Below are 13434 nucleotides of genomic sequence, written 5' to 3'. Positions count from 1 at the left end.
AGTTTTGGTGACTGAGTCCCTTGGAAACCATTAGGAGATGCCATGGCTGGAAATTGAGAATGGATCTTGATCAGATTTTGGTAGTTGCTGCAGATGAGTAACCTTAAAAATACCCACAGAGAGAGGGGGGGCAGCAAGTGGGACATGATGATTATATGAACATCACCATAAATCATCAGACTAACAATGCTGGAAAAATGGCCTGAGTGAGCCAAACATTACCTCTCATGCTGGAGAACTCAAGATGAATGTAGTCCTTTACCAACAGTGCTGTTTATTTTTTACTAGATGTATTGTATTACCCCAAACATACTGTTGTGCACATTCACAATATTGTCCTTCAGGAGGACATCTTTTTGTTCAGAATGTGGGAAGAAATCCAATTGGTGATGGTTCTTTTGCCATAACTTTATTTCTGGGAGAACATTTTTGTGGGCGGGGTTGGGACTCACACAGAAAGTGCCTCCGCAATTCAATTGAAAGAATATCAAGGTAAGTGTGTGTGTGTTTGTGCGTGGGTGTCAGTGTTTAGTCATACCAATATCATACAAATCATGATTCAATCTCTCCTGACTCAAAACGCCTTCTCTGGATTAGTCTGTTCTGATACATCTTTGTACACTCTTCACTTTTCAACTTAGTTCTGTTCCCTGACTAATTGGATGAATCAATAAAAATATTTATTGATTCATATAGGTCTACAAGTTCTCAGATGCTTTAATGAAAAGCCAACAGTGGAGAAGTGTTATCCAAATAATTATGGGGCAAGGAATGTTTTCCAAGAGAAGAGCACACCATTAAAGAAATGAAGTCATTGTTGCCTCAAAATGACTCTGCGGCAGTTTTTGTGCCCATTTCCATAATCCATACACAGTCGATGTTTATGCTCTTACATGGCCATAAACTTGCTCTTCGTCCCCAAATGCAATAAAAGCAAAGTGGCTGGAAAAAGCGAAATGCTTCCTTTATGGCTTTTCTTTTCTTTCCAAAGGGTCTCCAAGGGGAACGTGGACCATCTGGGTTCCCTGGATCCAAAGGGGAACTGGTGAGTATGGATCCAGATCTAAAGTCCAAAGTAACCCATAAAATGTTCTAACACTAAGGTTGGGGGCCTGAGGACCTGAGGTTGAATATGGCTTTCTTTGGGCCCTTCTTAGATGCCCATGGTCCCTTCTCTATAATTCTTATGTTTGTTGTGTCCCCAGCTTTGGTATATTTCCAATATTAATTTGGTGCCAGTCATTGACTGTTACACACACACACACACACACACAAATTATATTTCCAATATTTGTATTGCTTTAGTTCCAAGGTCCTAGATGAACCACAAAATGTTCCAATATAAAAGTCAGGAGCTTGAGGGCTTGGTGATGAATCTGGTTCTCTTTGCATCCCAGTCTGAGTCTCTGGGTTCTCCTCCTCAATGACTCTACTGTTTGGTCCATGCCTAATATTGGTATATTTATCTCCCCCTCATTCGCAAAGGCTGGAGGCTTTATTAAAATGTCTAAAATATGACAATACTTTAGCTTCACAATTTTTGTCTTTGGAAACTTCCAAGATCACCTCCAAAATTGAAACGAACCTTTTGGATTGAAAGAGGTTTTTCACCATTGATCTCCACCAGAGTGGGCAACTCTGTTGAGGCCAGGGACTCATTTTCTACCTCTGGGACCTACCAAGAGGCTATGAAGTCCACCGAGACATGTCAGTACAACAAAAGAACTGGTTCAAACCTTGCCCAAAATCAAGTCCCAAGACTTTTTCCGTCTAAGGTTGCATCTATACTGGAGAGTGAATGCTACTTGATCCCACTTTGGCTGTCATGGCTTAATGCTATAGGCTTTTAGGATCTTGTAGTTTGGTGGGACACCATCCCTCTTTGTCAGAGGAGACTAAAGGCCTTGCAAAAGTACAGTTTCCAGAATTCCATAGCATTGGGCCATAGTAATGAAAGTGGGGTCGAACTACATTCATCCTACAGTGTAGATGCGCCCATAGAGTCAGTGTTAAAATCAATGCAAATAAAAAACAAAGGATAGTTTGTGAACAACAGACTATTGAACCCACTTGGCCCAAATTTCTAGCAAGGCTCTGGCACATTTAAGAGGGAGCTAAACATTGGTGTTATTGGGTTTGCAAACTTTGTTCATGGTCTTTTAATTTTTTCCCTTTATTCAGGGCCCTCCAGGTCAGCCAGGATATCCTGGGGCTATGGGCCCACCTGGTCTCCCTGTAAGTATGGCAGGCAACAGGAATGATAGAACAGAATGTTAGCTGAGTGCAATCCTTGCAGCAGTGGCAATGGGGGTAGAGAGGAGTGTGTTTGTGTTGTTGTTGTTGGGGAAGAGAGAAATGTGTTGTGATTGCTGTTGTTTCTACTACTACTCTGCTTTTTTCTCTTGATCGAAACCCAAAGTGACTCACAACCTTTAAAACAATGGTATTTTAAAACCTACAAAATACAGTAGACTCTCAGTGAACTGGCCTCCATGGGGATTGGTAAAAGGCAAAGGCAAAGGTTTCCCCTGATATTAAGTCTAGTCATATCCAATTCTGGGGGGTAATGCTCATCTCCATTTCTAAGCCAAAGGGCAGGTGTTGCCCATAGACACCTCCAAGGTCATGTGACCAGCATGACTGCATGGAGCACCGTTACCTTCCCGCAGAAGCTGTACCTATTGATTTACTCACATTCACATGTTTTCAAACTGCTAGGTTGGCAGAAGCTGGGGCTAACAGCAAGAACTCACCCCGCTCCCCAGGATTCAAACTGCCAAACTTTCAGTGAGCAAGTTCAGCAGCTCAGCGGTTTAACCTGCTACACCTGGATAAATGTAGTTTCTGGTTGGTTGAGAGTTCCTATTAAAATAGGCCTAAGTCATACTATACCCCATACTATATCATACCATAAACTCTGTATTGCCATGAAATACAGTCATTAAAAGTAAATAAAGACAAACAACATGTTGCACAGTTTTACTGTATTATAAAAACAGTGTTGTGGGTGCAGTATGCATGGTTGCAGTGTTTTTGCTGGTTCCTTGAGTTCCAGTTAACTGAGAGCTGACTGTATACATATTGAAGTAGAATTCAAAATGCCATTACTAAAACAAGTGAATTAAGATCAGGTAAAACCACACTGAAAACCTGCCCGAATAAAAAGGAAGAACAATGGGGAGATCGGACAAGACTTTGGAAACGTTAATTCTGGACTGGAATTGCACAACTAGTAGCCATTCTGGGAGACAAAGAGCCCCAAATTTGCTTTCCCTTTAGCTTTCTGGAGCTCTGGGTTCTTTTAGAACAGTGGTTCCCAACCTGGGGTGCATAGACCTTGAGTGGTCTGCAAGAACAAAAATATGGCCTGTGGCCTCACCATTACTACACCGTTGCCTCGAAACCATGTGGCAATGAGAGCAACTGGTCTCTCAAAACCCACTTATATAGTGCCGAGGCAACAGGGATGTCAGGAGAGGAGAGGCTGACTATATACGAAAGATTACTACTCCCACATCAGCTCTAGATTCTTAAATATGGTTTTATGTGGGCAAGAAGATGGTGGCTGCTGGATGGCATATGTTCTGTATCAGAAACTAGAGCTGATGTGGTCTATCCAATGCAATTGTCTGAATCACCCCAAATAAACCAAATCTAAAGTTGACCAAAAACTTATTCAGAATCCTTTTGGTACTAATGTTGGAGAGTGGTCCCTGGTCAAAATAAAGGTTGGTAACCACTGTTTTAGAATATTGTGCTTGTCTCTTTGAAGAAGATTCGAGTCTTGAAATTTCAAGAAAATAGTTGTCAATCCTGACAAAAATATTACTGCATTCTGGCAACTGTTTGCAAAACAGTAGCTCAATGGAGGTCCTCAAAGTCCCCAAGGAAACCAGTTCAAGCACATCTTCTTGCTCAAATTTTGCTCTCCGAAATCCACATTTCCCCCCATTTGAATCCCTTTCCCCATCCTAACCTCTTGCAATGCAACCTGAGCCCTGCCACATGCACAATGGAGGACCTTCATGCAGCAACACCAGAAGCACTCCAATTGGCCAGTTACTGGTCAAAGGACATTTAATCAATTACCAAACTTGCAAATGTTGTATTTTGTCTGTTTGTTTGTTTGTTTTGTTCTGTTAGAAATGTCATACAGTTGACTGGATGCCCTGACACAACAAATAAATAAATAAATAAATAAATAACCTCTTTTGAAATATTTAAAGGATTTTACAACTATTATTTTGAAGCAGCAGGGCAACATAGTCAACTTGCCGAGTGACTATTTAAGATACCGAGCCACAATGCTTTACTGCTTATTTTGTTCTTGTTCTAAAAGCCCAGTGTTAATGTTATTATTATTTTAAGAATTGCAAATTAAAACCTTGGTTGAACCTCCGCCAGGCTTTAGGTTTCTGGAAAACTTTTCAACTGGAGCCCAAAAAGTTCTGGGCAAAGGAAGAAAAGGAGGCAAAGTATGTCTGGCATCCTTAAAAACACAGAGCAGCAAGCATTTGCTGTCATTAGCTGTCCTGTTCCACTGATCCTAGTCTCGTCGTATAATCACATTTCCCCTTCTTTTTGTGTGTTTTCATATTAACAGGGTGCTAAAGGAGAAAGAGGATATACAGGGCCATCGGGAGAGAAAGGAGAATCGGTAAGTCTCCAGAAAAAAACAGTTTTCCACCAAAAGAAACTTGCCCTTATGAACTTGAGAGATTGTTCTTCTGGGTTATATCCACACTACACAAACAAAACAGTTTGATGCTACTTTAAGACACCATAGCACCAACTGTGACATCCTAGGATTAGTGGTTTCATACAGTACTTTTGTGCTACGGAGCACTAATAATGTAGTCTAGGGGTGCATCTACACTGTAGAATTAATACAGTTTAACATCACTTTGACAATTAGTTGGAATCATGAGAACTATAGTTTTACAAGGATGCTTCCCTTCTCTGCCAAAGGGCTGGCATCTCACCAAACTACAAACCTCAGGATCCCATAACAGTATTATTATTATTATTATTATTACTATTATTATTATTATTTGAAACACAACAAGATTAGTACACAAGAAACAAGATCACCATGCTGGTTGTTGTATTGGATCACACGTCGGACCCTTCCCAAGTGTCTAGGACTGTGTGATGTTTCGGCAAATAATGTGTGCAGATCCCAGTAGGGTGGCCTTTTGCAGCTGACAGATGGTAATTTTGTCAGTGCCAGTTGTGTTTAAGTGCAGGCCAAGGTCTTTAGGCACTGCACCCAGTGTGCCGATCACCACTGGGACCACCTTTACTGGCTTGTGCCAGAGTCTTTGCAGTTCAATCTTTAAATCCTCATATTGTGTCAGATTTTCCAGTTGTTTCTCTTCAATCCTGCTGTCGCCGGAGTTTGCAACATTGACGATCCTTATTATTATTATTATTATTATTATTATTATTATTATTAGAAACACAACAAGATGAGTCCACAGCAGACACACTGCTGGCTGCTGAATTGGATCACACGTCAGACACTTCCCAAGTGTCTAGGACTGTGTGATGTATCGGCGAATAATGTGTGCAGATCCCAGTAAGGTGGCCTTCTGCAACTGGCAGATGGTAATTTTGTCAGTGCCGATTGCGTTTAAGTGCAGGCCAAGGTCTTTAGGCACTGCATCCAGTGTGCCAATCACCACTGGGGCCACCTTGACTGGTTTGTGCCAGAGTCTTTGCAGTTCAATCTTTAAATCCTCATATCGTGTCAACTTTTCCTGTTGTTTCTCTGCAATCCTGTTGTCACTTGGGATTGCGACATCAACGATCCATACTTTATTTTTTAGCATGATTGTGAGGTCAGGAGTGTTGTGCTCCAGAACACTGTCTGTTTAAATTTGTAAGTCCCAGAGGAGTTTGGTGTGATGATAGATAGATAGATAGATAGATAGATAGATAGATAGATAGATAGATAGATAGATAGTCATGTCAGGAGTGACTTGAGAAACTGCAAGTCGCTTCTGGTGTGAGAGAATTGGCCGTCTGCAAAGATGTTGCCCAGGGGACGCCCGGATGACTAAATATTTTTATCATCCTTGTGGGAGGCTTCTCTCATGTCCCCGCATGAGGAGCTGGAGCTGATAGAGGGAGCTCATCCACCTCTCCCCGGATTCGAACCTGCGACCTGTCGGTCTTCAGTCCTGCCGGCACAGGGATTTAACCCACTGCGCCACCGGGGGCTCCTATTATTATTATTATTATTATTATTATTATTATTATATTGATGATTATTATTTATATCCCACTTTTTCTCTCTTAATGAGATTTGAAGCAACAAAAATGTGAAAACAGTACCATATACAATTAAAAGCTTCACTTCTGTTTCTCTAGTCACTCCTGACACGAAAAAAAATTAACACCTAAAGCGTATGAACACTAAAACACAATTAAATCTAGAGCTTGCTAAAAGGTAATAGTTAAAAGCATTAAAACCATTAATATCTATTTAGAATGCATTAAAAAAACCACATGTCGGCATTGAGCTCTGGCAATTACCGTGGTGCAGAATTGCATCAATTCTACCATGTGGATGCACCTCTAGTACCTGTTCCTAAACAAAGCTCTGTTTTCTCCAGCCTTTAAACACTCCTTCGGCTGAAGACGTTGGGGATTCAATCTGAAATTTCTTCCCTGCCAAGAAAAATGCACCATCACAGCACCAAGCTATGGCCTTGCCGCTAATAGGGTTGCAGTAGGAAAATAAAAGTACTGATTACGCTAACAATATTCCCTCCACGGACCTGAAAGCCACTCACGATATTTGTTTTGGGGTCATTAAAGAGCCTCCCAAAGCAGTCCCAGGTCTGTTTGTTAGCCGTTCTTTACTGGAAGTTCTTATTTATGAAAGATGTCCCAAGGAAATGTGGTTTGGAGAATATGAGAGGATTATATTCATGCGTAGGCTGAGCTCACATGGATGTCCTATATACACCTCCCTATATTCCTTCTTTCCCTTTTCCTAGTTGTTTACTGTTAATGGCTATCAAGACAGCTTATATTTATTATTATTATTATTATTATTATTATTATTAGCCTTATAATAATAATAATTATTATCATCATCATCATCCTTTCCTTATGTGAATATTATTATTAGTATTGTTGTTGTTGTTTTTCTTGTTGTTGCTATTTTAATTAGCTGCGCCCGTACCTTGGGAAGTCTGACTTGGCCACGGTGGTCCACGCTTTGGTTACATCCCGTTTAGACTACTGCAACGCTCTCTACGTGGGGTTGCCTCTGAAGACTGCCCGGAAGCTGCAGCTAGTCTAACGCTCGGCAGCCAGACTACTAACGGGTGCTGGGTACAGGGAGCACACCACTCCGCTGTTACACCAGCTCCACTGGCTGCCAGTTAGCTTCCGAGCACAATTCAAAATGCTGGTGTTAACCTATAAAGCCCTAAACGACTCCGGCCCTGTTTATCTCTCCGAACGTATTCTCCCCTATGAACCATCAAGATTATTAAGATCGTCTGGAGAGGCCCTGCTCTCTGTCCCACCAGCCTCACAAGCACATCTGGTGGGGACGAGGGACAGGGCCTTCTCGGTGGTGGCCCCTCGACTCTGGAACTCTCTCCCACTGGAGATCAGAACCGCCCCTTCTATCCTGACATTTAGGAAACAGGTGAAGACTTGGTTATGGAGACAGGCATTCGACGAGTGAGACAACACCCTGAGATATGGATGGAGGATGATGAGCAACGATTTTAGTATGACGACTGACCATTATAGTTATTGATTGTAATTGCTGTTTTAATGTTTTACTGTAATATGTATTATGATGTTTTATTGATTGTATGTGATATTATGGTTGGAAACTGGTCTGAGTCCCTCAAGAGAGGTGAGAAGGTCGGTATACAAAACTTTTAAATAAATAAATAAATAAATAAATAATAGCATGCATTTCCAGGAATATTGTCCTCTAAATGATGCCTTCCCCTTTCCTTTATCTCTACAGGGTCCTCCAGGTTTGGATGGCCCTGCAGGTCCAATGGGACCAGCGGTAAGACATTATTATTATTATTATTATTATTATTATTATTATTATTATTATATTATGTTTATGTTTATTGTTTTTATTTATGTCTCTAAAATAGACTCAAAGCAGCTAATGATACTAAAGACAATACAAGTTCCATGCTACAAAATGGCTAGTTAGACTTTTGGCGTCTTGCCCTTTAATAGAGGGGAATAGCAACATTGTGAATTTGCTTTCCATGGGCAAGAATGATTTATGAATATGTTTACCCTTGCTGGATGAAAATACCATGGAGTCTACACTTGATCCTCTAATGCAGTTTCAAACTGGGAAATATGACAGTATAGACGGGGACTCAAAATAGGGGAGCAGTCAATGAGTGCACACCCATTGTACCTCGGTCATAGTTCTCACTATGATAGTAAAGGTAAAGGTAAAGATTTCCTCTTGACATTAAGTTTAGTCATTTCCGACTCTGGGGGGTGGTGCTCATCTCAGTTTCTAAGATGAAGAGCCTGCATTGTCCATAAACACCTCCTAAGTCATGTGGCCAGCATGACTACATGGAGCACCATTACCTTCCCACCAAAGTGGTACCTATTGATCTACTCACGTTTACATGTGAGGTTGGCAGAAGTTGGGGCTACCAACGGGAGCTCACCTCGCTTCCCGGATTCAAACCACTGACCTTTCAGCCAGCAAGTTCAGCAGGTCAGCAGTTTAATGTGCTGCACCACCAGGGATAGTAAACATGTATCTAAAAGGGAACGAGATGCCTTGATTACATCTCCCATCACAAATGTCCCCCGCAGAGAGAAAGTTAGCAGCTTGGAAACAAAGAATGTAGGTGGACATTCCCCTTGAGTTGCTAGCTTTCTGCATGCAAGGGGCAACATTTAGCCATAGCACTAACTCCATGGAAAGGTCACAAACAAACAAAAAACTTTAATTGTCACAAATAAATGAGTTTCCTATCAGATGTTCATCGTTTTTGATGTGTTTTTGTTGCCAGGGTCCGAGGGGAGAGCGAGGCCTCCCAGGCAGCGCAGGTGAAAAAGGCGAACAGGTGAGAACATATCTTGCTTCTCTATATAGAAGGGTCCTTTTAACTGTAATAATGAGCCCCTCATGCCAGGCTTAAAGCATGAGAGTATGGGTATCATTGCCAAAACCAATACCATCACCATTTTCATGCCTTGAACCAGAGCATTCATGGTTCCCATTTCTGTGGGGTGATGAATCCACTCCAGGTTTTACTCCAGGCCTTAAAGGAGCTCTCTGTGGTGCTGAACGATAACCTCTATACCTTGGATAGCTCCCACAAAACCTGCTAAAACCTGGAATGGATTTAATGTCCCATTGAACTGGGAAGTACCACTGATCACACTAGTATTATAATGTGGGGTACCAGAGTATGAAGGATGGTCTTCCAGATTTGCTGCATTCTTATATAAAGAAAGGGTGATGTCTGAAAGACATGATGGAGTGGGGAAGGTGGTCTTGAGAGCACCTATAAGAGCTTTCCTGTACTTGCATCAAGGCATAAGTCAATCCCAAAGCAGCCAAGATTTGCTCCATCAGCATAATCCATAAGATCACAAAATTGCAAAGTTGGTAGGGGTTCCCAAAGGCTGTCTAGTCCAACCTCCCCACTAAGGCAATAATCCACCTCAGAGAGGCATTCCCCAACCCATTCCCCTCTAGGTATCTTAGGGTGCATCTACACAGTAGAATTAATATGGTTTGATACCACTTAAACTGCTATGGCTCCATGCTGGGATTTGTAGTTTGATTCGGCCTGAGCTCTCTTTCTCAGACATTGATAAACTACAAACCCATGATCCCATAACACTGAGCCATGGCTGTCAAAGAGATGACAAACTACATTATGTCTATAGTGTAAATATCCCCATAGGACTCAAGTCCACTTATCCCAAGTTAGGATAATTGTGGGCCAATGGGAGTTGTGGTCCAAGACATTCAATTGAATTAAATCCTTCATCTTTCTACTGTAACCAGATTGACCGATCCAGGTCTGAGAGGCTTTCCCCCACACATTCCCTTCCAGATGCCTGAGACTCTAACTCTCATTATCCCCAGCTAGGATGACCCAGAGCCATGAAGTCTGTGGCTGATGGGAGTTGTGGTCCATGGTATCTAGTTGTCTTGAATCCATCTTTCTGCTGCAACTAGTTTGTCCGATCTTGGCTTTCCTACCTAAGTATCTATATCAGTCGTTCTCAAACTTCCTAATGCCACGACCCCTTAATACAGTTCCCCATGTTGTGGTGACCCCCAACCATAATATTATTTCCATTGCTACTTCATAACTGTAATTTGGCTACTGTTCTCTGGACCAAATTTGGCACAAGTACCTGATACGCCCACATTTGAATACTGGTGGGGTTGGGGAGGGATTGATTTTGTCATTTGGGAGTTTTAGTTGCTGGGATTTTTAGTTCACCTACAATCAAAGAGAAACCCCGAACTCCACCAACGATGGAATTGAATCAAATTTGGCACACAGAACTCCCATGACCAACAGAAAATACTTGATGGGTTAGGTGGGCATTGACCTTGAGTTTGGGAGTCGTAGTCCACCTACATCCAGAGGGCACTGTGGACTCAAACAAAGATTGATCTGGACCAAACTTGGCACGAGTACTCTGTATGTCCACATGTAACACTGGTGGAATTTGGGGGAAATAGACCTTGACATTTGGGAGCTGTAGTTGCTGGGATTTATAGTTCACCTATAATCAAATACACTGAACCTCACCAATGATAGAATTGAGCCAAACCTCCCACACAAAACCCCCATGACCAACAGAAAGTACTGTATTTTCTGATGGTCTTTGGCAACCCCTCTGACACCTACTTGTTACCCCCCCCCCCCCCAGGGCTCCTAACTCCCAGGTTGAGAAACACTGGTCTATATTCTCCTGTTTTGGGAAACAGCAATAACTGACCTCCTAAAGGCTTTCCTCTCTTAAAGAGACAATGTCCCAGTGCTCACCATTTCTTCCCTGTTATCTTTCTCTTGGAAAAACGATTGATTGCCGAAACCTATGGCAAGGCAGTACTTTTATCCGTAACTAGTCCGCGTGTCAATGTGTGACGGATGGAAAGCCAGAAGGCATCAACAAATCCCTGCTCAGCCCACACAAAACAAAATCCCTCCCCTTCTCTCTTTCTACCTGCATTAATATTTATTTTTTCTGTTATTTATTCATTAAAAATGTATCTTGCCTCCCCGTAAAAAAGCGTCCGAGGCCACTAACACCATTAAAATGACATAAAACGCAAACTGCAACATATAATGACAAGAACCCCAGGCAGGGGATGGAAATCATGAAAAGCAGGACAATTTGAGAGTCGCTCAACACAAACAGGGACAAGCACAGGCCTTGCGGTCCTCCTGCATGGCGTCCCTCTCCTTTCGCTGCATCAGCTTAACAAGCCCAGTTGGCAGGTTAGAACTAGGGAGAGTCTCCATGAAATAGGTTATTTATCCTTTCTGATCCAGACAGCATTGCTTTTTGTGTTGGACTGCAGTACCCATCATTCCTTACCACTGGCTAGGAGAATGCTGGGACTTGTGGTCCAAACCAATCCGGAAGGTGACATTCTGGACATTGGGGAAAGGAAATTTTATTTTTGTTACGGAAATGGATGAGATGCATCCTGCCTCAAATGCCAACAAACTGAAGGAGTTAGAAATGGCTACTTCTGCTTTGGGCAGTATTTATTTTAATCTATCTATACACATAATAAAAGTAAAAATGTCAGACTACACAGAGAAGCCACTGAAATCCACAAGCATATGTACAATTTCAACAGAAAGGAGGAAACAATGAAAATGAACAAAATCTGGCTACCAGGATTTAAAAAAAACTCTAGAATCACAACAGTAAATAAAGACAACACTCAAAAAACAGGGGAATCCCAAGCAGGAAACAATCAGGGCCAGTTTATTTATTTATTTATTTATTTATTTGGACCATTTCTACCCTACCCTTCTCACCCCCGAGGGGGGACTCAGGGTGGCTAACACAGGCAACAATTCGATGCCAACAGTTTCAAAACAACAATATAAAACAGCAATATAAATACCTCCCAACAACGGATTTCCCCAGGCAGGAAACAGTTAGGCTTTGAAGCTGCAAAGCCATTCAATTCTAATCAAGTTGGCCAGTTGCAACATTCACACTTGCTTCAAGCAGAGAAGAGATCTTTCTCCCACCCTGGACATTCCCCAAATATATAAACTTCACTTGCCTAGTTTCCAACAGACTTCTCAATCTCTGAGGATTCCTGCCATAAATGTGGGCAAAATGTCAGGAGAGAATGCTTCTGGAACATGGCCATACACCCCAGAAAACTCACAACAAGCCATTTAAATATGGCTTTCATACCCCACTCAGACTTCTCTTCTCCAACCTAAATAAACTCAGCTCCCTTAATCTACTCCTCTTAGGTCTTCCCTTCCAGACCCTTGACCATTTTGGTTGCTTTTCTCTAGACATGTTCTAGTTTGCCAATATCCATAGGAAGCGACTTGCAGTTTCTTTAGTTGCTCCTGACACAAAAGGCGTTGGCTTTTTGACCTGCTGCATCACACTTTGTGTTCAGCTTGTGATCTGTTAAGATTCCAGATCCCTTTCACATGGACTCTTTTCAAGCCAAGTGACACTCAGCCTATATGTGAGCATTCCATTTGTATTATTTGGTTAAGTGTAGATGCAGCCCCAAATAACATCTTCGGAGGCCACATGTGGCCCAACCTTACTAGATCTGGTTGTCCGACCCATAGCATGGCCAGGTTAATAACTGGGGTGGCATACAGGGACTATAAACCCCCATGTTACGCCAGCTCCACTGGCTGCCAGTTTGCTACTGGGCACAATTCAAAGTGCTGACTTTGGCCTATAAAGCCCTAAATGGCCCCGGCCCAATTTACCTGTCCGAACACATCTCCCCCTACAAACCATCATGGAGATGGTTCCATCATGGCCGTGCTCTCCATCATGGCCCTGCTCTCCATCCTGCCATTGTCACAGGCATGATTGGTGGGGATGAGATACAGGGCCTTCTCAGTGATTGCCCCCTGGCTATGGAACTCCCTTCCGGGTGAGATCCTGTCCTTTAGAAGGATGGTAAAACCTTAGCTTTTGGACCAAGCTTTTTGGACACAGCAATAAAGCAGCAATAGGAAAGATTACCAGGCCAATTAGATTTGATGCAGATGACCAGGGCGGTTTTAAATTGTGTGTTTTAATATTGAGATAAATGTTTTTAATGTTTATTTATTTATTTATTTATTATGTACTACATTTATATACTGCCGCTCTCAGCCCACAGGCGACCTGGAGCGGTTTACAGTCAATATCAAAGACATAAAATACAATTTAAAA

General features: G+C 42.1%; 1 protein-coding gene across 5 annotated transcripts in view; it reads left to right on the top strand.

Moving 5' to 3' along the window:
• COL16A1 (collagen type XVI alpha 1 chain) overlaps positions 1-13434 on the top strand; it is a 215668-nt gene that overhangs the window by 172551 nt on the left and 29683 nt on the right. For all 5 annotated transcript variants that reach the window (XM_067460593.1, XM_060785720.2, XM_067460594.1 and 2 more), the window contains 5 exons: positions 992-1045; positions 2182-2235; positions 4604-4657; positions 8000-8044; positions 9033-9086. In XM_067460593.1, the coding sequence (XP_067316694.1) occupies positions 992-1045; positions 2182-2235; positions 4604-4657; positions 8000-8044; positions 9033-9086 (261 nt within the window). The remainder of the gene's footprint in view (positions 1-991; positions 1046-2181; positions 2236-4603; positions 4658-7999; positions 8045-9032; positions 9087-13434) is intronic.

Source organism: Anolis sagrei, chromosome X, assembly GCF_037176765.1.
Source record: "Anolis sagrei isolate rAnoSag1 chromosome X, rAnoSag1.mat, whole genome shotgun sequence".
NCBI classification, from domain to species: domain Eukaryota; kingdom Metazoa; phylum Chordata; class Lepidosauria; order Squamata; family Dactyloidae; genus Anolis; species Anolis sagrei.
Note: the sequence above shows the minus strand (reverse complement) of the source record. Positions and strands in the feature narration are given on the sequence as shown.